The 25,716-nt window shown below is 35.1% G+C and overlaps 1 protein-coding gene across 19 annotated transcripts in view; it reads left to right on the top strand.

Annotated features, from left to right (window-relative positions):
• Positions 1-25,716, top strand: part of LOC127839296 (disabled homolog 2-interacting protein-like) — a 210,017-nt gene that overhangs the window by 174,127 nt on the left and 10,174 nt on the right. For 16 of the 19 annotated variants that reach the window (XM_052367574.1, XM_052367575.1, XM_052367572.1 and 13 more), the window contains 13 exons: positions 9,820-10,044; positions 10,468-10,569; positions 11,717-11,815; positions 12,591-12,737; positions 13,192-13,324; positions 16,038-16,200; positions 16,815-16,894; positions 18,359-18,537; positions 18,946-19,170; positions 20,451-20,541; positions 21,127-21,237; positions 22,312-23,895; positions 24,896-25,083. In XM_052367574.1, the coding sequence (XP_052223534.1) occupies positions 9,820-10,044; positions 10,468-10,569; positions 11,717-11,815; positions 12,591-12,737; positions 13,192-13,324; positions 16,038-16,200; positions 16,815-16,894; positions 18,359-18,537; positions 18,946-19,170; positions 20,451-20,541; positions 21,127-21,237; positions 22,312-23,895; positions 24,896-25,083 (3,327 nt within the window). Of the gene's footprint in view, positions 1-3,435; positions 3,468-6,516; positions 6,600-8,361; positions 8,625-9,819; positions 10,045-10,467; positions 10,570-11,716; positions 11,816-12,590; positions 12,738-13,191; positions 13,325-16,037; positions 16,201-16,814; positions 16,895-18,358; positions 18,538-18,945; positions 19,171-20,450; positions 20,542-21,126; positions 21,238-22,311; positions 23,896-24,895; positions 25,084-25,716 lie in introns of those variants that run through there. The other 3 variants (XM_052367592.1, XM_052367590.1, XM_052367591.1) reach the window with 3 other exon arrangements.

The raw sequence follows: 25,716 nt of genomic DNA on the forward strand, positions 1-25,716 counted from the left end.
GTTTAAATTCTGTGCAACAAAGTATTTACAGTAGCCAAATTTGCAGCAAGTGATTGAAGTACATACCAGTCAATCTATGTGAAATATTCACTCACAATTTCTCCACAAGCAGTAATTAATGTATCTAAACTGTCCCAAGAGGAAATACCTTAGTATTGGTAAATTAATTAATTACTGAGTGCACATCATAATGAGGGAAATTACATTGTTTGTTTAGAGTCAGCAGGTTACAGTAAGTTATCTATGCTATCTTATATGTGGTATTTCCATTATGTACTGATTCTTAATTAATCAGTAATTAGTCATTGCCATCTGGAGATAATGTGCACAGATATGGGGGTTGATGAAACAAGAGATGTAGTTTAAAGGGAGATAAAACTGGTCACAATGCAAGGGAAGAGTCCAAATAAGGGGAGGTAATGAAATGACATTACTAAGGAATGCAGGATGAATCTCCATGAGTCAATTGATAAAGCTTAAACTTTAATGAAGCTACTGACTTTGATGCCTAGAAATTTTATTTTTAATCCAAATTTCTACTGACACATAATTATATTATCACGATTTTATTCTCAGTTTTAGAGTGAAAAATTGGTCGTTACTAGAGCCTTTTTTTTAAGTCTTAATTTACATGAACAGTAGCAGTTATGTCTGAATTATATACAATCTTCTTCGATGTTTCCCCTGCGAAATGTTGTTCTGCAGTTCACGAATAATTTGTGAACAGTTCATGAACTGTTCATGAACTGAGTTCATGAATTGTTCACGAATAGTTTGTGAACAGAAAATGAGCCACGTCTGTGAAAAGTTCTTGAAATTTTAGTTCATGAACTGTTCATGAACACTAATGGCATGAAGTGTTCATGAAATATTCTTGAAACCTAATGGCATGAAGTGTTCATGAACTATTCTTGAACCCTTATGGCATGAAGTGTTCATGAACTATTCTTGAACCCGTGTGGCATGAAGTGTTCATGAACTATTCTTGAACCATTATGGCATGAAATGTTCATGAACTATTCATGAACATCAATGGCATGAAGTGTTCTTGAACAGTTCATGAACAACACAATTCTTGAAAAATTCTTCAGGGTTTTGCTGTTCACGAACAGTTTATGAACATTTTCCGTCTATTTTTCAATGGCTCATTTTCTGTTCACAAACTGTAAGTGAATAGTTCATGAACCATAGTTCTTCAAGAGTTCATGAACTGAGGTGGCATGAAGTGTTCATGAACTATTCATGAACAAGAATTTGTCAATTTATGCAAAGGTTATCATAAGTGTTACTAAAGCTCAACAAACAGGTCAGGGTAAGAAGAAACAAGTCTTGTATTAGCACTTAACATATTGATAGCAACATATAACAATAATTTAAATATAACACTAATAACTGAGATACAAGTGGTTTGATAATACTCTTTAAATTTCATAATACAACTTTGCACTATATGTTCATGAATAATTCATGTATTGAAAAGATTATGAATAGTCTCATTTTCAGTTCAAGAATCATTTACTAATCAATGGTTTCCCTGAAATGGTTACACTTACAGTGCCAAAGAACTTGAAATGGAACCAATGGCTGATCAGTTCAGCCGGTAATTTATTAAAGACTTACATTTTCAAATATAACATAAACCATGTGCCTTCCGTTTCAACTTCCTGTGCACACAATATTCTTTCTTTGTAAAAACAGCAATGCAATGTACATTGAGTTCTTGATATCATCTTAAACTGTTCTTGAAATAAGATGTCCTTAAAACGTTCTTAAACTTGTCTTTTAAGTCTTCCAAGAACAATGACAGATCCTTTTAAGAACATATTGGATTCTTAAAAAGTCCATCATACGTTCAAAAACATTGTGTAGACCTGTTTAAGAACATCAGAAGGAAACATGTTGTTCAAAAAAGTTCTTAAAGTGTTCAAGAATAGTTTAAGAATAATTCAAGAACAGGAAAGGTCCTTAAAAAGTTATTGAAATGTTCCTGAAGGCAGTTCTGGAACAGTTCTTGTACAAATGTTCTTAAAATTCTCTAGAACAGGTCAAGAACTCTAACTTACAGTGGTGAAAGTACTATGCATATTCATACTAACTTCACAGTTTCACAAATCTACAAGATTTGTATGCTAGACATTTCAATATTACTTTCAAAAATATGTATGAAACATCTAGCACAAAGGAATTCATGAATTATTCATGACGGATCCTTAAAGTCTGTCTCAGAAAAGTCATTAGAAATACTTGTGCATGAAATGTTCATCACTAAGTATTTATGGTTAGATGAAGAACTGTTCATGAATTTTGAAATGTTCAACAATAATTCATAAACAGTTCATGAACATGTCTTAAGAACAGTTCATGTCCAAATGTTCATGAACCAAGCTCAGGAACTTTTTCAGAACCGTTCATGAACAGTTCTTGATTGGCTTGAAGTGTTCATGAAATCATGAACAACATTTCGCCGGGGTACCTTTCATGAAATGGAATTTGATAAAAGGGAACACAAAAGTTGTTTCTGTTATACTCAAAATCTTAATTTCAGCAATACTTTATTGATAGAATGGATTTAAAAGCACATGAATAGCCATTACAAATTCATGGATTTATTTGACAGCTGTATTAGATTTTATCAGGATGTTGTCCATTGTATCAAACAGTTTTAATCGCTATTAAAGGGCAATGCACTAATTAAAAGCACTAACTACCCACTTTGACACTTGTCAGATAAATGAAAATGCTGTTATCAGCTGGCTCTCAGGCTTGTACCTATGATTTTCATAGCAATTCTTGATCGAAAATGTAACGATTATTAAACCTAAGCCTTACAATTTTGGTGACATATTGTAAGGCCAGTAGAAAACATCTATAGATTTTCTACAATTATTTATAAATAATTAACCTATGATGATCTGAACATTTACATTGATAATCTTCAAGAAAATATGTGACATTATATAGCATGTAATATTGATCAGGAAATGAAAACATGTTTTATTTAGTTTTATTGAAAGTTTTGATATTCTAACTTCTATTTGACTGTACAACAAATATTTATTCTCTTGGCCAAGCATTTGTCAGTTTTGATTAATTTCTGATGGAATGAGAAACCATGTTCCTAAGAAGGTTTAATATACTCCTGTTGAATAAGTGGAATCAATAAAAAGGAAATATATATTAGCTTGCACACATTTGCTGGAATGTTATATTTCATGTTTCTTATGCTAATCCATTGGCAGAGGTACGGAAAATTATGTTAACAGTTGCAGAAATCTGGGAATTGTTTTGTCAATTGTTTAGACGGTCTTTGTGAGGTAACTTAATGTGTAATTTGGATTGAGTTAATTGAGATGTGTGCAGTTTAAAAAGAGCTTTTAGCATTTACTTATCGGTGCAAGTATTATTTCTGTCGTGAATTAGTGTGTGAATTTCATGTTGGATTGGTGAAAGATGCCTCTTCAGTTTCTGTAAGTTATTGTTTGTATTATCTCCTTGATTTGATTCAAATATTTTTTTATTTTTTTACTGGAATTACTTTCTTCACTAAACAATGAATTTAAATGATCCTTTACTCAATTCATGAGAATACAATTACTTAATTCAAACATACAATATTACACAATGTACAACCATGCACAATTTGAATTTGCAGCCAAAATCTTTCCAGACAAGATTATAAGCTAGCACATGTGAAAAAGTCATCAAAACTTGGCAGGCAGACACAGTACCCTCTCAACCACTTGTTCTTGTTTCAGTATCTCACCTGGAAAGTATTTGAATCATCTATTACTTGCCAGATGTTGTAATTGGCTTTACTTGAATTGTTCCCCCATCAAGTCTTTTCATCATGATATTGCTTTGCTGATGTTAGCTGTATGTATGGTGGGTGTCTGAGTTGAATCTTTTCGTCATGAAACCTCTGAAGTTTTTGCGCCTTGCTCTGAAAAAAGGGACTTAAAGTGTTGTCCCAGATTAGCTTAGGCAATCCGAATTGGACCTATAGGTAAAGGGGTCATAATGCATAAAGTGTTGGCAAAAATTAGCATGTGCAGTCCGCAGAGGCTAATTAGGGACCACAATGCCCGTCTTGAATGGATTGTTGTTTTGAAGAGTCTTCCTTTAAAGGAAAACACCATAACAAAGGAAAGTGTTGTCCCTGATGGGCTTCTACAGACTGCACAAAGCATTAAGCCCAATTTTCCCAGATTGTGTTTTCTGTAGATTCAGTAATATTGTGCATAATACTTGATACCTATACATGATTGACAACAGTAACTGTACTTAAATAATTCTTTAATTACAATAATGAATTATACTTATTTTTACCTTAGTTACAGTTGTCTTTAATAGTTCATTAAGAAAGGACAACCTTTGAGCATTTTCATTTTGAAACGCAATATAATATGTCTAATGGGGTTAGTGCCTCATGGTAAAGGTTGATCTGTGTTGTAAAAGAATTCTTCATTCAAAGGGAAACAACTGTGTTTTAAACTGAGGTCTTTAACTCTGGAAACTACTGACACTGATGATGGTTTTGTTACACTGCGTATTTCATTCAAGGCATGACAATTGTTTGTCTAGTCATTTTGATAGAAATAAACCCTTCTTTCATGATGTATATCTTATAATTGCTAGCAGTTATTAAGGTAGAAAACCACATTTTAGGGCAGTTTGTTATTGATACCCAAGATCCTGTATAATTAACAGACACACCAAAAGTCGTTGAGGAGTAGTTTGGCCAGAAATCGTGTTTTTTATCACATGGTTTATGGTTAGGGTAGTATGAAAACAATAAAAAACAGAGTAGTACAGTGACGCAAACAATATAAGCATCCAACAGAAGTGTTTGTTTCATGAACATTAGCAAATAATAGGTACATTTGAGCTTTGCAAGGATTGGTAATGAGCATGATGATGCTCAGGTAATGATTATTCCATGTGCAGAACAGGTAAACACAATTTCAGTACCCAATGTTGAAAAATCAAACAGAAAGAGAGTGGTTGAGCAACACTAATAAGTCAGAATTTTCAAATACTTATTTTGTACTACAGGAATGATCATTTCAAGCAATACCCATATTATTATGTGAGAGATATGGTGGATTTATTGAAACAGAAAGTTTGTGGGTACTTTTCAAGAAATAAGGTGGTGTATTAATCTGGCAATGGAAGTAATTAATTAGATAAGCTGATAAATTTTTACATAACTGATAGTTAAAAATATGACTGGTAGTTACAATCGAATCAATGTACAATGACATTTTTAAGCATAGCACTAAACGTAGAAATGGTATGGGTAAATTAAAATCCTAATTATTGCGTATAGTATTAACACATATTTTTCTTTTAGACAACAGCAAATCAAAGGATGTTTATTTTAAGTGCAATAAAAAAGGGTTTACTTCCTCATATTGTTTGAATAAGGACACAACAACATTTGTCAATACAAATCTGCCTTTCTGCCTTAAAGGGACCAGGTGGATGAAAGGGGTTTAAGCTCTGATGAAAGTTTGTCTCTTTAATGATGTCTACAGTGGGTATTAAACCTTGCTTGTTGGTGATAAATAAAGACTTGTATCAGCTTACTCTGTCTGATGTGGATTTTTAAATGGATAATTTTCGCTACTGGTGAAAAGAAATTCAAATCTGGAGTTAAAGGAGTTAGCAACGAAGTCCGTTATCTATTATCTATATTGTGGCTGAGGTTTCGAGGGGTTAAGTTACAGAAGTGTTATTTGTGTCCTGTCCTTTGTTGAGAGACAGGGGGTGTTGAATTCAAGTGCCTTTAGTATAATTTGTATAATAAATGTTGTTTTTTACAGTGAAAAAAATCTGACTTAATTAATTTTTAGTAAAAAGACCTTTTTGCAATTTCGCTGATGAAACAAAATTTTCTTTGACTATTTTGAAAAAGCATGTAGTGGAAAAACTTGCCCGTAAATTCGGTGAGGATATATTAAACCAAATATAACTGAATGATAAGTATATGACTTGTGAGAGGTGGAAGGCACAATAACATGCAAATAAGAATGGATTATTTGGTGCAGAATCAATTATGAGATTCCCAATGCTACCCTGGCAACATAAAATGCACTAGTTGTCAAGTGGGATGACTGTTCTAAGCAGCAGAGTTTTCTATGGTGTGGATGACTCAAACATTGTGCTGGAACCACTTGACTCAATCCCATGCATGGGTTCATTCAGTGTTACTGTTTCTGAAGCTTTATATGTGATTTGGATATATTTACAAGTCATTGGTGTATAACTGTGACAGGGAAACCGTAAAACAACAGCAATATTCAAATTGGTTTTAATGTTGTTATTTATCTGTTGCCGTTGTCATGATTTACCATGATGTACAGTGCGTAATGATTCGTCATTAATGAAGCATAGTGGCTAATGACACTGCACATGTAGATGAATCAAGCTACTGGATGTGAAATACTCTTAGTGAAAGGATTTTCATAGATACTCTAAATAACTAAGAAATATTTCTGAGCAATGGCCTTCGTATCTGAAATCAAGGTCAGTGTGGGCTCAGTTAACAGGATGAAAGAGAATATTTGTGAAAAAGTGATGAAAACCTCCTCTTATGTTTTGTAAGTATCAAATGTTAAACAGGTGTGGAATGGATTGTTAATTTTCTTATTTGGGTTCGAAATTACATGAATCTGACATAGGTATGGCAAAAATTCTTATTGTTACAGTAAGTCATAATGAAGTATTTACATTTTGGTTATAAAACTGCATTTCAGCATGACCTTTATAATTTTAATCCACCAAAATGATTCAAACATTCACTTAAATGTAGTTTAAATATCAAACAATATATTAACAGAGCTTTTGATGTTTGCCAATTTTTGATATTCAAATTAATAAAAATTTGTCCTACTTTAATTTATGAATCCAGAACCATAGGGTAAATCTGTACATTTGAAAGTTATGTCACTTTAAGGATGAAATCTTTTAAATGCCCTACTTTACCAGTGGCTACTTATCGTCTGAAAAGGTTAACTAACACTATTATTAAAAGATTTAACCCAATTTAAAGGTCTTTCAAAATGAAATTTTTGACAAATGAATTTTGCCCGAAGTACACAATCTTGATAATTGTTGAGCCTCTTTGCCTGGTCAGTCTTGGCTTTGTTTAATGAGATTAAACTCTACAAGGAAAATAGCCTATAATTGTATTTGGATTGTGTTTGTTTAACAAGTTATCTTGTAATCAAAATATTACAGTAAAAGAAAATAATTGTTTCCTTCCATATAAGTGATAATACATTTGAGTGGCAATGGATTGTAATGCAGCTGCGTGTTCATTGCTTTAGCATTCAGTTGCATAAATAACTGACCAAAGAAATTGCAATGTTTGAAATGTTTTCCTTTGATTAAGATAAGAACTATCATAATTGCAATTTATTGCAATCAGAACTTTTTATTTTATGCATTTATTTAGTAAAGTTTTGTTTTTTTTAAATTTATTTTGTGAGACAATACGTTTATAATTATATGTTTTGCACAATATTTAGGAAATGTTGTAGTTATTTCTCATTGATTTGCTAAATAATCAGCCTTTATAATTTAATCAGTGTTGACTCTTGGATGAAATTAAATGTTAATATATTGATGGAAATACTGATGGCAATCGATAATGTATGATGTAATCAATTTAAAATAAACTTACCAAGAACGTAACTACAGAAAGAAGTTTAGTAACTGATGGTGATTGATAATGTATGATATAATCAGTTTATAATAAATTTACAAGAACTTTAACCCATTTATGCCTGGCGTGTAGAAAAAAGGCCTTGACAAACAGCATAGACCCAGATGAGACGCCGCGTCTCATCAGGGGCGTGGCTGTTTGCTTACAGGAATTTTTGTATGAAATATTTTAAATATAGAAATAAATATACTAGACATCCCTAATTTTGGAAGTAAATTGATCCAATTTAGAAGGATGGGAGAGTCAGCTAGGCATAAATGGGTTAAATAAGACAGAGGCTAACTGTACTTTTATTTTGAAATGTTCTGTATGACTCCCAACCATGAAGTCTTTTGAATGTATAATGCCCGCCTTAGTAGGAGACATCATAAATAAGTCATAATAATTATTTTCTAAGTATATTTAAACTTATGTTAAGGGTTTAATTGATTCACACTCAAACAACTTTTAATGTTTGAACTTTCTCAGGGAAGTAAATTTGGGCGAAACGGATACCAGCGCAGTTGCTTGAAGTGTGCATTTTGTCAACAGTTGCCTAATTTGGATAAGGCAAATTGCGTGCCATGTGAAATGTTTATTCTGAAATCATTGAATGTGAGATACAGAAGATGCTCTGATTATAGTATGAAATGCAACTTGATGGATATGCTGACGTAAGATAACGATTTATGATGCGTTGTACTTTAAATTAGATAAGAAATTTTCAGAATCACGTACAAATCAGTACTTATAGCTGAACAAATAGATGCTTACTTAGTTTGTTAAAAGACATTAATGCGACTAGAAGTTGCAAGTGAACTTACATACGAGCTGATGTTTGATTTGTCTTAAAGAAAGAGAATAATAGTGTCCACTTATAAACAATGAAGGAAGAAAAGTGGTGGAACCTTAAATTATGGTAAATTATATTGTGGTTATTTTCATGTTTCTTTAAAAAATCTATTTATGTGATTCATTTTGAAATAAATTGATATATAGCATTAAATTGTCCATTTAACTTCAGCGAAAGCTTTTAACTTTAGTAAAAGATCTTTAAATATTACACTAAACTGAATCAGACCATGCATTAATTGTAATGTATAATTTGTAACATTGTTCAGATACTAGTCACGCAAGTTCATCTTTGGTAATTGAATACGTTTTCTGTTTTTCCTTTTCTTTTTATTTGGTTTTCTATGGAGATACCATGATAAAGTATTTTGTAGTTTTCCACAACTTTGATAAATTTGATAAATAATTTCTATGGAGTTGTACAATGGTAAGAGTTATTGAGGTTAAATGAAGTCTGTTGTTTTCATTTACAATATATTATCATTGTTTGCATAATGTAGTATCATTCTTGGCCCTCAACCAATACTGTAATGATTGGTCTTTGATCTTCTATACAAACCACTCATCTTTATTGTCCAGTAGATTTCTTTGATTTCTTAGTCTACAGATTGTATTGTCTTCCTTGGCAACAATTGTAAATCGGCTGAGGTACCTAAGAAATGTATTAATGAAGGATACGTAATTTGTTATATACTGCATCTGTGTGGTTATAATCTACTTCACAAGATGATTTAACAAAACATCAAAAGCAAAAGAAATAAGTTAAGTTCAGTTTTAGTATTTATCTATATTTAGGTTCTTGTATTTCTTGACTAAAAATATCATGGTTTTGTACTTGTGAAATATCTTTTTATTTGGCAATCAATTTGTAAAGCTATTGGTTCAAATACATGACATAGGATTAACAGCACAATAAATATGGGCATCTCTCTGGGAAAATAGGGCTTAATGCACAGGCATAAAGTATCACTACTGATTAGCCTGTGCAGTCCATCCGCACAGGCTAAGAAGGGAACCGACAATATCCGCCTAAATTGTATGATTTTCCTAAGAAAATACTTCTTTTAAATGACAAATTTATTAAAAGAAGAAATATTCTTCCTTGCTAAGCCTGTGTTGACTGCACAATCTGGGACATCACTTTGCACACGTCCATTTAACTTGGTTTTCACAGATTGGGGCTCATAACATAAAGGAACTTAATGCTCTAAGAATAAGAAAATTTATTACATTTTAAGCAATCTCATTTGCTCTATTTCCAGGTCTGTGATCAGTTCGCGGCTGAAAAACTCGCAGTCCCATGAGTCCCTGCTCACCTCTCACGTCACTCCGCTGCACTCCATCGACCTGACGGGGTCCGACATGGAGATCCGACCCCTGCACAGCAGCATCCTCTCGCAGGAACACTGCCTCCAGGTTTCCACAATGCACGGACGAAAGTTCATCTCCTGCAGAACTGCTGAAGAACGGGAGAAATGGATGCTGAGGTAATCATGTTCAAACCTCAGTGTTAGACTCTCTGCAGTTTTACCTAGTTTTAACCCATTTATGCCTAGTGGACTTCTAAATTGGATCAATTTATTTCCAAAATAAGGGATGTCTTATATATTTGTTTCCATATTTAGAATCTTTCTTACAGAAATTTCATTTAGCAAACAGTGCAGACCCTGATGAGACGCCGCATCATGCAGCGTCTCATCTGGGTCTACGCTGTTTGCCAAGGCCTTTTTTCTAGACGCTTGGCATAAATGGGTTAAATTGTCTTCTATACAAAAAAAAACTAAGCGTAAAGTATTGTCCCTGATAAGCCCATGCGAATTGCACAGGCTAACAGGGACACCACTTTACGCTCATGCATAAAGCCCTATTTTCCCAGAAACAGGCTCAAATGTACGACATCAATGTTCCAGTTTAAGGAAGACTGCCAATCCTCAGCAAGAAAACACCAGACGATGTGAGTCCTCCCTGAAAGTTTGGGTGCAGGAAGCCAAGAATGTTCCGTCCAAGAGAAGGTGAGGCAGGATCTGGCCCAGACTTAAAAGCTCTGTTCTGTTCCCTTGATGATAAACTTTGCTCAATATCAAAACTTGCCTTAATCTGAATGTGATTTATTCAAACAACTCATTTTTCATGTAAAAAATACCAAAATTTAAATTCAGCATGGCACTTTTTTGGGGTGATGAAAATTTTGTATTTCTTTAATAGAATTGTGAAAGATTACTTAGGTCGAACAAACAGTGAAATAGTTTTCAAAAAATCACCAGCAAATAGTTCATTTAGTTTGAAATTTAAATTGTTTTCCTTCATGAACTATAAGATACCTCAATGGATATTGCTTGTATTTGACTTGTAAAGCACTGAATGTTTACCTGGAGTAAGTTAGGTTGTGTTTTTTCAAACATGAGCTCATGTGGTTAATCAAGCACACCTGCATGTTTGGTGCCAAAATCATGCACCCTATCTTGGCTGTGCTTGATTTTTTTATCTTCATTATCTTAAAAAAAATGTTTCTAAGTGAGTTTGAAGTGCAGACTGGTGTACTGTTTACAAGTTCACTTGAATCATTATTTGTAGAGTGTCTTTGATTGACCCTTTTCCTGTACAAATTGTTTCAGTTTCATTGAAGGCTTCTTGTAAGGATTTATTAATAATTGTATATCAAATGTACTGCTGCTCTAAGTATATCAGAAGTATATTTGTTCCATGTGTCAGTAAACAGAGGACTTAACACAGATTCATTAAACCTTTCCCACTTATAAGCAAAGTGAAAATGGCTATGTGCAAACAGCATAAAACCAGAACAGCTTGCGAGCAACTCCCAGTCTGTTCAGGTTTTATGCTATTTGCTCTCATCAGTATCTAAGGGTTGGAAATGAAGCCTTTTAAACTTGAATCTAGTAAGAAAGGTCTTTAATTACATTTAACTTTCTAAGAGACTACAAATGTGTAAAAATACTTTCTTAGTGGTAAAGGGTTAACTCTTTTGCTTAAAATGTTCTGATAAGGTTGAAAACAGGACAATAAATATTAGATCGGTTTGTTGTGGTGATAACAAAGTATTTTAATCTTGGCTCTGTTTGAAAAAAAAAACATTAACAAACTATTAAGACTAATAACCACTTTTAAAGAAATTTACATTTTTCTGCTCCTCATTTTCAGATACTTCTGTGAAGTGTTGTTGGACAAGACATTATATGCAAGGACATCCATAAAGACCATGGGGGACATGCTGTTTTGGGGGGAACAGTTTGAATTCAAGTAAGTTATTAGAGCTTTATCGTGTCAGAAAAAAAGTTTATGGACCCCTTCAGCAGAGAAATTCAAATTTTGAGAAATAATACTATTTCTTGAAGAGTTTACGAAATCATGTTCCTGTGCTGAAACATCATACAGATTGTTTTAAGGGCTGCTTGGTTAGCACCAGTGGTTGGTACACACGATTCTCACCTAGGCAATGCAGGTTCAATCCCTGTTACCACCGCCTAAATACGTGGAATTTTATGCTCCTGGTAGGGAGGCATATAGCAGTTGAACTGTCAGCCCGTCTGTCAGTTTGTGCCTCTGTCCGAAAACTTTAACATTGGCCATAACTTTTGCAATATTGAAGAAAGGAACTTGATATTTGGCATGCATGTGTATCTCATGAAGCTGCACATTTTGAGTGGTGAAAGATCAAGGTCAAGGTCATCCTTCATTGTCAAAAGTTAAAAAATACAATCCAAGGGAAGTAATTAGCTTTAAAAGGGAGATAATTTCTAAACCTGCCAAATGATATATTGAACTTTTATTTAATTAAAAGTGGTGCAATAGGGGGCATTGTGTTTCTGACAAACACATCTCTTGTTTTCTTTATTTCAAAATTAGTCCCAACTTATGTGTGTCTAGTTAACAAATTAGGTAATGAAGCATCAGGTGTGGAAGGACCTCATAAACTATAAACATACACATACACTTTTTGAATGAATACAACTTTAAGATTCCAATCCAGATGTTGTGCTATTCTTATAAATAACTGGTACATGTTTTGTTTCAGCAACTTGCCTGCAGTTGAATATCTCGTGGTGAACCTGTACAGGGAGGGAGACCAGAAGAAGAAAAAGAAAGAATTCAACACATTAGTCGGTTACACGAAAATACCCATCACAGATGTTAGTAACAACCGACAGTATGTGGAACGATGGTACGTGGGCAAAGCTGTGCAGGACTTTCTCTAGGGTTGTGTTAGGGCACAGGGAAGAAAAACTTGCAGATTGCAATAGTTAAGATTTTTTAAATGTCAAATTAAAATTTCTAAATTAATTTAGATGTAAACTCAGCAAAAAAATATGTTAAAAAATTTAGGCAGAGGGGTATATCTGATTAGAAAATTTATGCAAAAAAGAGATAAAACACAACAACGTGGAATACCAAAAACAAATAAATTAGAATCAGCACCATAAACAAGATAGTGGAATCAATCAACTTTTTTACACCTAACAAACGTGCATTTTCATTCATCTGATAATAATGACTTTTTTGGAAAATAATATTCGATTTTATGTTTAAATATACAAAAATGTATTCAATAACAAGGAAATAAAAAATCTGTTGATTGTATTTTTCCAATAATTTCTGGTTTCATTTTAAATCCCCAGGTTCAACACTAGTTCTGGTACTGTGGGCAAGGGAGGTAAGGAGAACAAGACTGATCTCCCTTTGATCCGACTGAAAGTGCGTCACCAGAATGTGGAAATCCTTCCCGTGAGGCTGTACAGTGACCTGTCTCAGGTAACCATGGAGCCATAAAACCTGCCGCCATAAAGCCAGCAAAGATAAAATCTTCAACTATAAAATCTGCAATCTTTATACCCCAACTATTAACCCTTTACCACTTAGATACGTATTTTAAACGCAGTTGTAATCACTTAGAAAGTTAAATATAAAAAAGACCTTTCTTACTAGATTTAAGTTTTTGTGGCTTCATTTTCAAACCTTAGATACTGATGAGCAGCAAACAGTGTAAAACCTGAACAGACTGCTAGTTACTCGCAGGCGGTTCTTGTTTCATGCTGTTTGCACATAGCCATTTTCACTTTGCCTCTGAGACTGGAAAGGGTTAAACTGCCACCATACCTTGACTTTAAAACCTGCCAGCATACCACTATAAAACGAGAGCGCCGATGGCGTTAAAAGCATAGGTGCAAGATACAGGGAAGAATGGCGTCACGTGGTATAATGTAGTTCGATATCGCCATCCGCGAATTTCTCAAATCAATAATTTCAAACAATTACCGACTATTTAAATAGATAATCTTTCCATTTACATCAGTGTTTGAAACGCTTATGAAAAATAATTACCCAAGCCTTTCAAAATTTAAGCACGGACAGATCTGTATCGAACTATTGTTTTCACAAATGAAAATAGACGCTACCCTATTCGTCTGCGTCAAGAATTTGTCGTAAAACTTGTGGTAAGCGTTAGATGCAGACGTGCACAACAGATTGAGTTCTGAATACAGATTTCTGAATGCAGATTTTTATAGAAACTCCTCACAGCAGTTACTTCCCTTGCTTCGCCCGGTCAGTAACTTCTAGTATAAGGGAGGCCACTGCGTAGGAGATTGAGATTTATAGTGCAGATAGAATTGTTTTACTAACGAAATTTGTTTTAGGTTATAAGAAGATTTTTTGACATAAAACGGTCTTAGAAAAATTCACTAAAAACGGTGTCAGCAATATTCTTGGAAGAAAACGTTAGAAAAACGTTTCCAAAAAAAAATTGTAAGAATGACCATATACTAAATTAAATAGATATTTCGTCTGATTTTTGATCAGGTAAGGCTTCATAAAGGGTAACCAATCGATGTGGATTTTTGAAATGTGGTATATACCATAAGCATAGTTGCGTAAACGCACCTATGCTAAAAACTATAAAACAGCAACCACAATTCAACCACAACCTTAAACCATAATACCATCACCAATAAAGCCTGCATCCATAAAACCTGCAACTATATAAGTGCAGTATATTATGTGAATGCATGACTTGATAAATTGATTTCTATGGTGGGTTGCTTTTAAGCTTGCTGCTTAAGAACAACACTTACAAGTTTCTGTTAGCTTCAGAAGTACAAGTATAATTTAAATCAACATAATTAAATGTTGAGATTGAAACTCTTGTATGTGCCTAACATTTCTATGCCAAATAAGATTTTCACTGAGCTCTTGACCTATATCAATAATTACTCTTCCACACAGTCTGTCCTCAATATACACCCAGCTTGCAGTGCATGGGCACTTATCTCTTCATTGTCATCTTCAAGAACAAAAGTACACTGAATGTACTCTGGGACCTTTGAAAATTGACTTTTGGAAAATAATGGCAGACAAACTGTTGCCATCGATATTTATGATAAATAGGGATAAAAAGCTGCTGTCTTTAATTGCAAATAAAGCTTTGTTAACAGTTGTAGAAATGTAGGAAAACAAACAATAAATGAACACAAATTTCAAAGGACAAGTGAATTAAATTCTGTATACAATGGTAAATTGTATTTCATTCAGCCATTGGTATAAGAAATTTGAATTTTAATCTTGATGTGAAGCTATTTACCAGCAGTGACAGAGCTCATAATAACTAATGAAATGACTATGTCTGAATTGTTCTGCTTGCTATTTATTCAACTGATATAGCATATAATAAAGAGGCACATCTGTTCACTAAAGTTTGATTAAGAATTTTATTTTTATTGGTCAGTATATCAGTGAAACCACATCATCTAGAGTGGAAACCACATCTGTGCCAGATACATCTGTTATGTATATTTTGACAATAAATCCTTAGCTTACCCTGCCATTTTCCCTATTAACTTAGAAATGGCACTTGGGAGCAAGAAAATACTTAATATACATAATAATATTTCCATAACAATGCCATTTTTGGAAAGAAAATATTGAGTCCTGTGAATTGTTGTTTCATTAATCCTTTCATGCTAAAATGCCAAGTAAAAATGACAATATGCAAAAAGCATAAAACCAAAACAGCCTGCGAATAACTTGCAGTATGTTCAGGGTGTATGCTGCTTATCAGTATCTCAGAGTTGGAAATGACGCTGTTAAAACTTGTATCTATTAGGAAAGGTCATCAGTTTAATTTGAATTTCTCATTGACAACAAACGGGTCCAAATGTATATCTGAAAGGTAAATGATTAATATCAGTCGTGTTCTGAGAAAATTGGGCATAATGCATGTGCGTAAAGTGCCATCCCAGATTAGTCTCTGCAGTTGGCACAGGCTAATCAGGGACGACACTTTCCGCCTAAACAAGATTTTTGGTAAGAAGGACTTCTTTAAACGAAAAAATGTTATAAAAGTGGAAAGTGTTGTCCCTGATTAGCCTGTGTGGACTGCACAGGCTAATCTGGGACGACACTTTACGCACATGCAATATGCCCAGTTTTCTCAGAATGCGACACATATACCGGTGTCTCTGTGTTCCAGTACATTGGTGACAACTACATCGTCCTGTGTGAGCAGTTGGAGCCTATAGTGAATATCCGTGACAAGGAGGAGCTTGCAACAACGCTCATCAAGGTTATGCAGAAGCTTGAAAAGGCCACAGACTTCCTGCGTGAGGTCGTCATGTCCGAAGTTTTACGCTTAGGTAAAAAACACATGCGTTCTGAGGAAAGTTGGTTTGATGCATGTGCGTGAATTGTCTTCCCAGATAAGCCTGTGCTGTAAGCACAGGCTAATCAGGGATGACATTTTACGTTTTTATTGTATTTTTCACTTAAAGGAAGACTCTTCTTGACAAAAACCAGTTAAGTCCCTGATTAGCCATAGCAGACTGCACAGGCTGATCTGGGATGGCACATTAGGCAGATGCATTAAACCACTTTTTAACAGTACCAGGCTCAAATATATAATCTTTCTGAGAAATAGGGAATTCTAGTAGATTTGTGTAACTATTAGTCCTGCGACTATGGGTTATAATTTTGTATTAATGGCATTTCCTATTAATAAATGTGAATAACATTCAGCAGCACATGAAGTTTGTAGTCATGAACTATTATTTTTAACTTGTTAATATAGTAGGAGTTTTGATAATAAGTACATCAAGATATCTATTGCACTCTTTTTGCTCCAGTCAAATTGCATGTTGATTGTATCAAATTGCTAGATAGTGTATCAATTGAAAACCCATGCTGCAATAGCTGGTTTTATAATGGGTTTAGATATTTTAGTATATAATGCGTAGGCTTTCTGTGTTTTCAGATAACTCTCATCTCACATTTAGAGGTAACAGCCTGGCCACAAAGTCGATGGAAGCCTACATGAAAATTGTGGGCGAAAAGGTAATTTAAAGCAAGCGACAGATGTAAGGAAGGATAGTTTGACGTGCTGCAACAATTTTATAAAGAATTTGATCATTGTTGATGATTGATTTTTATCCAATGATTTATTTTGATAATTAAGAAGATTGACTACAATGTTTACAGGAATCAGTACTTTTAAAACTGATATTTAAGATGTTTGAGATGATTTCAGTAGGTTAAGCACTAAAGAGATTTTTATGCTCCCCCAAGAATTTTTTGGGGGAGCATATAGTCGCCGCTTCGTCCGTCTGTGCGTGTGAATTTGGGGGGAGCGTATAGTCGCCGCTTCGTCCGTCCGTGCGTGTGTCCGTCCGTCCGTGCACAATTTTTGTCCGGGCTATTTCTCAGCAATTAATGACCGGAATTCAATGTAACTTTATGGGAAGCTTCACTACCAAGAGGAGATGTGCATATTATCAGCCGGTTCTGGTCGGATGATTTTTCACAGAGTTATGGCCCTTTGAAATTTTCCATTAACTGTACATACAGTGCAATTCTTGTCCGGGCTATTTCTCAGCAACTAATGACCGAAATTCAATGAAACTTTATGGGAAGCTTCACTACCAAGAGGAGATGTGCATATTATCAGCGGGTTCTAGTCAGATGATATTTCACAGAATTATGGCCCTTTGAAATTTTTAAGTTGCTAAACCATCCATCATATTATTTTGTCCAAAGTTATGCCCCTCAAGACGTTTCCTTTTATCTGAATATATAGTGCAATATTGTGACAAAAAAAAACTTTGGGGAGCATCACCCGTATCCGACGGTTTCTTCTTTTATAAGCCGCGCTTTGTGAAAAGGGGTTAAATGCATGTGCATAAAGTGCCGTCCTAGAATAGCCTGTGCAGTCTGCCCAGGCTAATCAGGGACATCAATTTCCACTTTTATTGTAATTTTCATTTAAAGAAAATCTCTTTCTTAGCAAAAATTCTGTTTATGTGGACTGCACAGGCTTATCTGGTTTACGCACATGCATTTAATCCCCTTTTCACAGAGCATGGCCAATATGTTTTTAAAACCACTATTCAGTAACCAGCATCATTCACTGTTTGCCTTATACAGCTGATTTTAAACAAAGTTCTAAATGCCCTACACATCCATTGACCAGGCAATATTTACAAAGCACTGGTTCTAGAAGGATTATTGCTCTTTGTGCATATCATAGAGGAAAAATGTATTAGTGCATTATGTCTTTCTAGATAGTTTATCAGAAAATGTTACCACATTTGCCGTTGTGTAGTGGATTTGGTGTCAACCTATTGATAAGGAGGCAACAAATTCGATTCCCACTGTGGAAGCATTTATTAGATCTCTCCAATAGACAACTACCACTGGTTCAACCTCGGAAATGGACTCTAGAAACTTTAAATAATCCTTAGGCTTTGGATGCAATTGAGCAAAAATAAATAGGTTTAAAAAAAAAACTTCTACACCTTTCAGTACCTGAGCGACACGTTGGGTGAATTTGTTCGCAACATAATCCACTCAGAGGATGATTGTGAGGTGGACCCAACGCGAGTTGCCATGCCACATTTTTTACAACGGCAACAGACCAACCTCCGAATGTACTGTGATATGGCATGGACGAAAATCATCACTTCGTCATCATTCTTTCCAAGGTAATTATGGTTCCAGGAGCTATTTTGAGTTTTCGATTATCCAGCATGTACTGGTTATTCAGGATATTGTTACAAGCTTAATTGCCTTAAAATTGTTTTGTAAAAAATATTTAAACATTTTGCAATTTTGTATGGTTTAGTTGCTTTTATCAAATATTGTGTTTCTACTTATTTTTATTTTTTGAATTTTAATGCCTGTTCTTTTTGCAAACCTAAAAACCTCGCAACAATTTACCGGAAAAAAACTATGAGGATGTTATAAAAACATAAATATATTGAATATATGTCTCCTGTTAATGAAAATACAACACAATCATCAAATCTACTATGTGAATCCAATCTATTGAACACTAATTAATTATTCAGATATGAAACTGATAATCCACCATAAATCTTTTATATTTTTAGCGAGCTACGAAACGTGTTCACGTGTTTTCGACACCGATGCGTAGAAGAAAACAAAGGGGATCTGAGTGAAAACCTCATCAGTGGATCGATTTTCTTGCGATTTCTCTGCCCCGCCATTTTGTCTCCGAGCCTGTTCCACCTGACGCAGGAGTTCCCCACAGAGAGGGCGGCTAGAAACCTGACCCTGATCGCTAAAACTATACAGACACTGGCAAACTTCTCCAAGTAAGGGAATTGCTATCTTTATTCTCCAGGTAGGGAGGCATATAGCAGTTGAACTGTCAGTTTGTGCCTCCGTCCAAAAACTTTAACATTGGCCATAATTTTTACAATATTGAAGATAGGAACTTGATATTTGGCATGCATGTGTATCTCATGAAGCTGCACATTTTGAGTTGTGAAAGGTCAAGGTCATCCTTCAAGGTCAAAAACCTAAATCCAAGGGAAGTAACAAGCTTTAAAGGGAGATAATTTCTATTTATCATTTGGCAGGTACAGATCATTTTCACAAGGGAAGTAATATTTTTTAAAGGGAAATAACAATGTTTTATTTCAAAGCGGCGCAGTAGGGGGCATTGCGTTTCTGACAAACACATCTCTCGTTGTCAAAATTAATGATACTGGTGGATTTTGGTAAATTCATTTTACTAATGGTTATATAAAATTATATTGTTTGTTGTGTGTGTTTTATAACCAGGAGTGAAATAAATATTTTATTTCATTCACTGGAAACTACATATTTATTGTTTATTTTATGCTTGAGTACAATCACAAATACGTGAACTTATTATGTGCTTCCACAAGCATCTTGAATTGAAAGAATAAGTATCTGACACTTGTACTCCGAAGTAATCAAAGGAAAAATGTTGTGACTTTAAATACTTTTTTACTAAGTGAAAATATGTAATACTTCGCCAATAAAATTCTTTATTCTACTTATAAACATATAATTAAAATCAATATTTCATTGTTTGAGATTCTTCCAAATGAAATATTCTATATGCATTCAAGTCTAAATTTGTTTTTATTACAAAATGTTTTTTATTTATTTGTGTTCTGTAAAGTTGTTCTTTTTGGTTTAATTTTAAATTAATTGATCAAATGATTTTGAACATAAAAATAGGTTTGATAGTAATGTAATTGTTGTATCTGCAATACATTTCTACTGTTGCAAAGTATACATCTTTATGTTCAATACTCGGCCATTTTGTTATCCTTTTCAACAGCAGTACTGGACTTTCTGTGAATTTCTTTCCCTTAAGCCTCCCTATAGGAAATTGGGGCATAATGCAGTCCGCACAGGCTTATCAGGAACGACAATTTCAGCTTGAATGGTATTTTTCAATTAACGAAACCTTTTTAAATCTTGTAAAGGCAGAAACTGTTGTTCCTGACTAGCCTGTGCAGACTACAGAGGCTAATCTGATGTATTAAGCCCTGTTTTTTCAAGAGGGAGACTGGGAACTGATGTTGTAAATAACAAATTCTCTTCTGTTGTTCTTCAGGTTTGGAGGTAAGGAAGATTACATGACCTTCATGAACGACTTTGTGGAAGAGGAGTGGACCAACATGAAAGATTTCCTGACCAAGATCTCTGTAAGTAGGATAGCAGTATTGGTATATGAAACTTGGGCTCTCAGAATATAGCCTTAATAGGGAAACCAAATTAATTGAACATTAACTGTAAAATCATTTATATCCGTTGTCATGAAATTTCATGGTTAAAAAAAACACACTTTTAATAACATATTAATTTGTGGATTTCTTATTTTGGAAAAATTTAGGAATATGCTACGGTCTCTTTCCAATGTGTTTGTGTTGAATTTTTAGATTAGTCAACTCAAGAAATCAATTAACCCTTTCTCAGTCTTTGGAAGTCTGTTTAGGTTTTATGCTGTTTGCAGCTCATCAGTATATAAGGGTTGGAAATGAAGCCTTTAAAAATTGAATCTATTAAGAAAGGTCTTTAATGAAATTGAACTTTCAAAAGTACAACAAACACCTAAAAATACGTATCTAAGTGGTAAAGGGTTGAAATAACGAATAATAATGACTTAACAGTATTATTAAATCAGGAAACATGGTATTATAAATTTTTTAAATACTTTATGAAACAATTATTGAATGAAATTTTTGAAAAAATTAATTATCATAAATAATCATTCATCTTTATGTTCCCAGTCACCCGATGAGAATGACAACTACACGGAATACGACGGGTATATAGATATGGGCAAAGAGCTCTCCATGTTACATTCACAAATAGAGGCAACCTTGGAGAAGGCTCCACAGGTATGTAGGGTTTCAACTAAGCCTTGCCCACTCAGAAGCAAAGTGAAAACGGCTATATGCCACAGCTATTATCGATGTTCAAAATGCAATCAAAACTTCAATAAAATGTCATTTATAGTTACTATAATTATATGTGATGGTAATGCATGTTACTCAAATTCTTTAAAGTCTGGATGTATTTGATCATGTATAAAGGGAGATCACTGTTACATTTTTAACTTCAAACAATGTTGTTGTTATATATTGCATGCAAAATAATAAATATGTTACCGAGAAATTAATGATGCACTTCAATCGGTTGAAACAACCTTAAGCACAAAATGGGATTTCAGTGGGGAAAAAAAAAACATGATAAAACTTTTTTATTTATCCTCTTTAAATTTATGGTAAAAATGTATGGAAGAAATAACACATCAGTGTTTTTTTTCACCTTTTTTGGAAAAGTGCCAGGTTCTTGGGTTGGGGTAAAATTGGGTTGTTTTGACTAAATGGGGAAGTAAGTGTAATTGTTTTTTGACAAACAAATGCTTTAAAATTGAGAATAAAAGTGAATTAGTTATTACATTTACTACGGTTAAAGTTATTGAGCTTGATGGGGGATAAACTTAATATTAAAACGTATTAATAGAAATTGTAGTGAGAAACCTTCAATTGGGAATTTTTAGGTTCCATTTGGGGAAAATATATACTTTTTATGCTCCCGGATTGAATGATCAGAGGCATATTGTTTTTGGCCTGTCTGTCTGTCATTGTACGTGTCTGTCTGTCATTCTGTCCCCAAACTTTAACCTTGGTCATAACTTTTGCAATATTGAAGATAGCAACTTGATATTTGGCATGCACGTGTATCTCATGGAGCTGCATATTTTGAGTGGTGAAAGGTCAAGGTCATCCTTCAAGGTCAAAGGTCAAATATATGGCTTCAAAGCGGCGCAGTAGGGGGCATTGTGTTTCTAACAAACACATCTCTTGTTTCTATTGGGAATGGCTCTTCTACAGGCCCTAAATTTAAACAAAAAAAACCACTGCACTTATAGCACCATGCATTGATAGCCTTTTGTTTGTATGTTCAAGGAGACCCTAGACAGCCTGGGCAACCTTCCCAAGATTCTGGCTCAGGTCAATAATGACTTGAAAGACCCCAACGTGAACCAACGAAATAAACCACAAAACCGAAAGAGCCAACAGTACGACAACCTAGTGAACATTCAGGCTCACATTGACCTTACCACGACCCCTACAGAGTTGCTAAGGGATATGTTAAAACAGTGTGGTGGGGAGTCCCCAACAAACTCAAACTTGTTCGTGAACAGGGGAACAGAATCTCCTAACGGCAGCATTGACAACGAGTGCGAGTCGTGCGATTCCAGGCTCACCGATGACAGTGCAAGTTCAACCTCAAAAAATGAAATTCACAGGTCGGAAGTTGCAAACGTTTCTGTTACGAGCCGATCAAACGTGAGCGAATCTCGTGTGAATAAGTCGTGGAGTCAGATGGTGAGTGCGGCGGAGGTTGTCAATGGTGAGTTTATCGACCTGATCACCTTCATGGATGAAGAAGGGAACCATTCTGTAGACTCTGAGGGCAATGGTAATGGTTCCCAGATGTCGATAAGTCAAATGTCAACAATGGCATCGTCTGGGTATCAATCGTTCGGTTACAGCCAGTCAAGTTCTCCTATAGATCATGACAAACAGGAGGTCACCCCTCCAGAACCCCGCAAGACGCAGCAATACACGCACAATAGCAACTATACGCATTCAACTCCATTGTCTTTCTCTAATCCCATGTACAGACTAAACAACAGGGGTGTATCTGTCTCTAGTCACAGCAGGAAAACGTCGTCACCCATTCAGAAAGTCTCAAGTAATAGCTCTTTGAGTAGTGAGGGGGAGACGCAAACAGTGACCACCATCAGTCCAGTCAGATCAGAACAGTTGAGATGTAAAGATCTTAATAAACCACTCGTCCTTCATTCGTTCAACTCTAGCAGTACGGACTCCGTAACGGAGCGAGAAAGAATCACCCAAAGTGTTTCAAATAACAATGTGTGCTATTCAGACTCGAGTGTTGATAGCAGTCGTGTGGTGCAGACCAGTTTTTCGAACAACAATGTTTCTTCAATAACGATGGAAATTAACACCAAACCGCGACACTCTCAATCGAATAACAGTTTAAGTGCTAAAACAAAATCATCATTGGTGAATGGTAACTCATATTCATCGAGTGAAGGAACGCGCAAATTTTCGTTGGAATTACGTGGTTCTTCAAGTCCCGTGTTGTCTCATAGTGCTCGATCAACATCAAGTTCTGCCACATCATCCTCATACACTACAACTTACTACAACACTATTGGCAGTACGCCAAGGCGTGGACATGAACTCTCTAACAGTGTTGACTTTGCATCCATGTCAAAATCGCAATTTTCTACACATGGACACTCTGATCAGATGCGTAGAACTGCGACGGATACAAGTATCTCTCAGCACGGTGCCTCTTCAACTAGCGAAGGCTCTTCAGTCTCGTCCTCTACCAGGAGCATTACCTCCCCTGACGACAGCTCTCTGTTCAGGAGGTTGTCCGCCCAGAATGCAGTTCACATGGGAATACGATCCGTCCAGCGGCGTATACACGAACAGGAGAAAAGTAAACAAGAGGTTTGTAGCTTCGTCTTAAAATGGAGCCCATTCTGATAAAAAGGGCTTAATTCATATGCGTATAGAGTTGTCCCAGAGAAGCCTATGCAGTTTGCACAGGCTTATCAGGAACTACAATATCAGCTTTTCTTGATTTTTTTTGTTTAAAGGAAGCATTTTTAACCAGGTTTTCCGAAGGAAAAAACTGGTTATTAGATTGGCGAATGCCGGCGGGCTGGCGGGCGGGCGGAACAAGCTTGTCCGGGCCATAACTATGTCGTTCATTGTCAGATTTTAAAATCATTTGGCACATTTGTTCACCATCATTGGACGGTGTGTCTCGCGAAATAATTATGTCGATATCTCCAAGGTCAAGGTCACACTTTGAGTTCAAAGGTCAAAAATGGCCATAAATGAGCTTGTCCTGGCCATAACTATGTCATTCATTGTGAGCTTTTAAAATCATTTGGCACATTTGTTCACCATCATGGGACGGTGTGTCGCACGAAAGAATCACGTCAATATCTCCAATGTCAAGGTCGCCACGACTAAAAATAGATTTTTTTTAAAAACAAACTTACAAAGGGGGTTAATTTTGTTTGTTCATTTCAAAAGTTCAGTTTGAGTTTTCTCCCTTTATCAGATTTTTTTTTCACAATGAAAACCTGGTTTTGAGACAATTTTGTCCCTTGTATTACATTTATTTAAATACCTTGCTTACTAAAGTCAAGTTTTAAAGGCTTCATTTCCAACCCTTAATTACTCATGAGCAGCAAACAGCGTAAAACCTGAATAGACTTTTACTTGCTGGCTGTTCTGGTTTTATCCTGGATGAAAAGACATTTTCACTTTTCTTCTTATGGAGAAAAGAGTTAAAATTCTAGTATAATTACTTGATTTGAAGGTGACAGACCTCAAGCAGTAGCTTTCACAGAGCCAGGCTAGAATGACAAAAAAATAACACAAACATATAAAAACGATTTTCCATAAATACAAATAACCTTTTTATTTGTTTCCACAGTACGAACAGGAGGTGACAGTCCTGAAGCAGCAGCTACTGGAGGCACAGGAGAGACTGAAGCAGGCAGAGGAGAGGCTACAGGAACAGGAGACGGACACGGAGTGGCAGCACAGGCTGCGGGAGAGTGAGGAGAGGATGCGCAGGCAGCAGGCTGAGAAGGATGACCAGATGAAGACCATCATTCAAAGGTGCATATTGACCGGTAGTGAGGACTTGAGCAGCGAGTGGTTCTGTTAGGGCGTATTTTGATCCCATACACTGGGCTTTTACCCAGAGACATCTAATCGAATGTGATTTTACAGAACCACTTGAAACTCTTCTTTTTTGAAGCAGTGGTTCTGTATGAGGGTTTTGTCTGAAAAAACAACAACACTTGCTAATTGTTTGAAGATGGAAGTTTAAGGGCCTTTCTGTGGAAACATTTATTAATTGAGATATGAGAACAAGGGTGATTTTTAAAATGGGGACATGCATAGCAAGTGGTTATGCTTGGTCATTTTCGCTGCAAAATCTTTGATTTTGTTTGAAGATGAAATGGCTCCTAAAAATTGTTGTCATTCAATCAAAGATTCGATGGTTTTGTTGTATGCTGTCTTTGGCACAAGGCTTTGGCTATTGTTCCATGTGACACGTCTCACAATTTTATTAAAGGCTGTCCTGCTTGCTGCAAATGATTATTGTTAAATGTTGGGTTATCAATAGAATGATGTATTTGATGTTATCCATTCTCAGCTTACGCAAACAAAAATTTCACTGTGGCATTGTTATATGTCAAAAATTCAAGTTTGCAGTATGCACGATTTTACCTCCTTGCAAGATTG

This window comes from Dreissena polymorpha, chromosome 7 (genome assembly GCF_020536995.1).
Source record: "Dreissena polymorpha isolate Duluth1 chromosome 7, UMN_Dpol_1.0, whole genome shotgun sequence".
Taxonomy (NCBI): Eukaryota; Metazoa; Mollusca; class Bivalvia; order Myida; family Dreissenidae; genus Dreissena; species Dreissena polymorpha.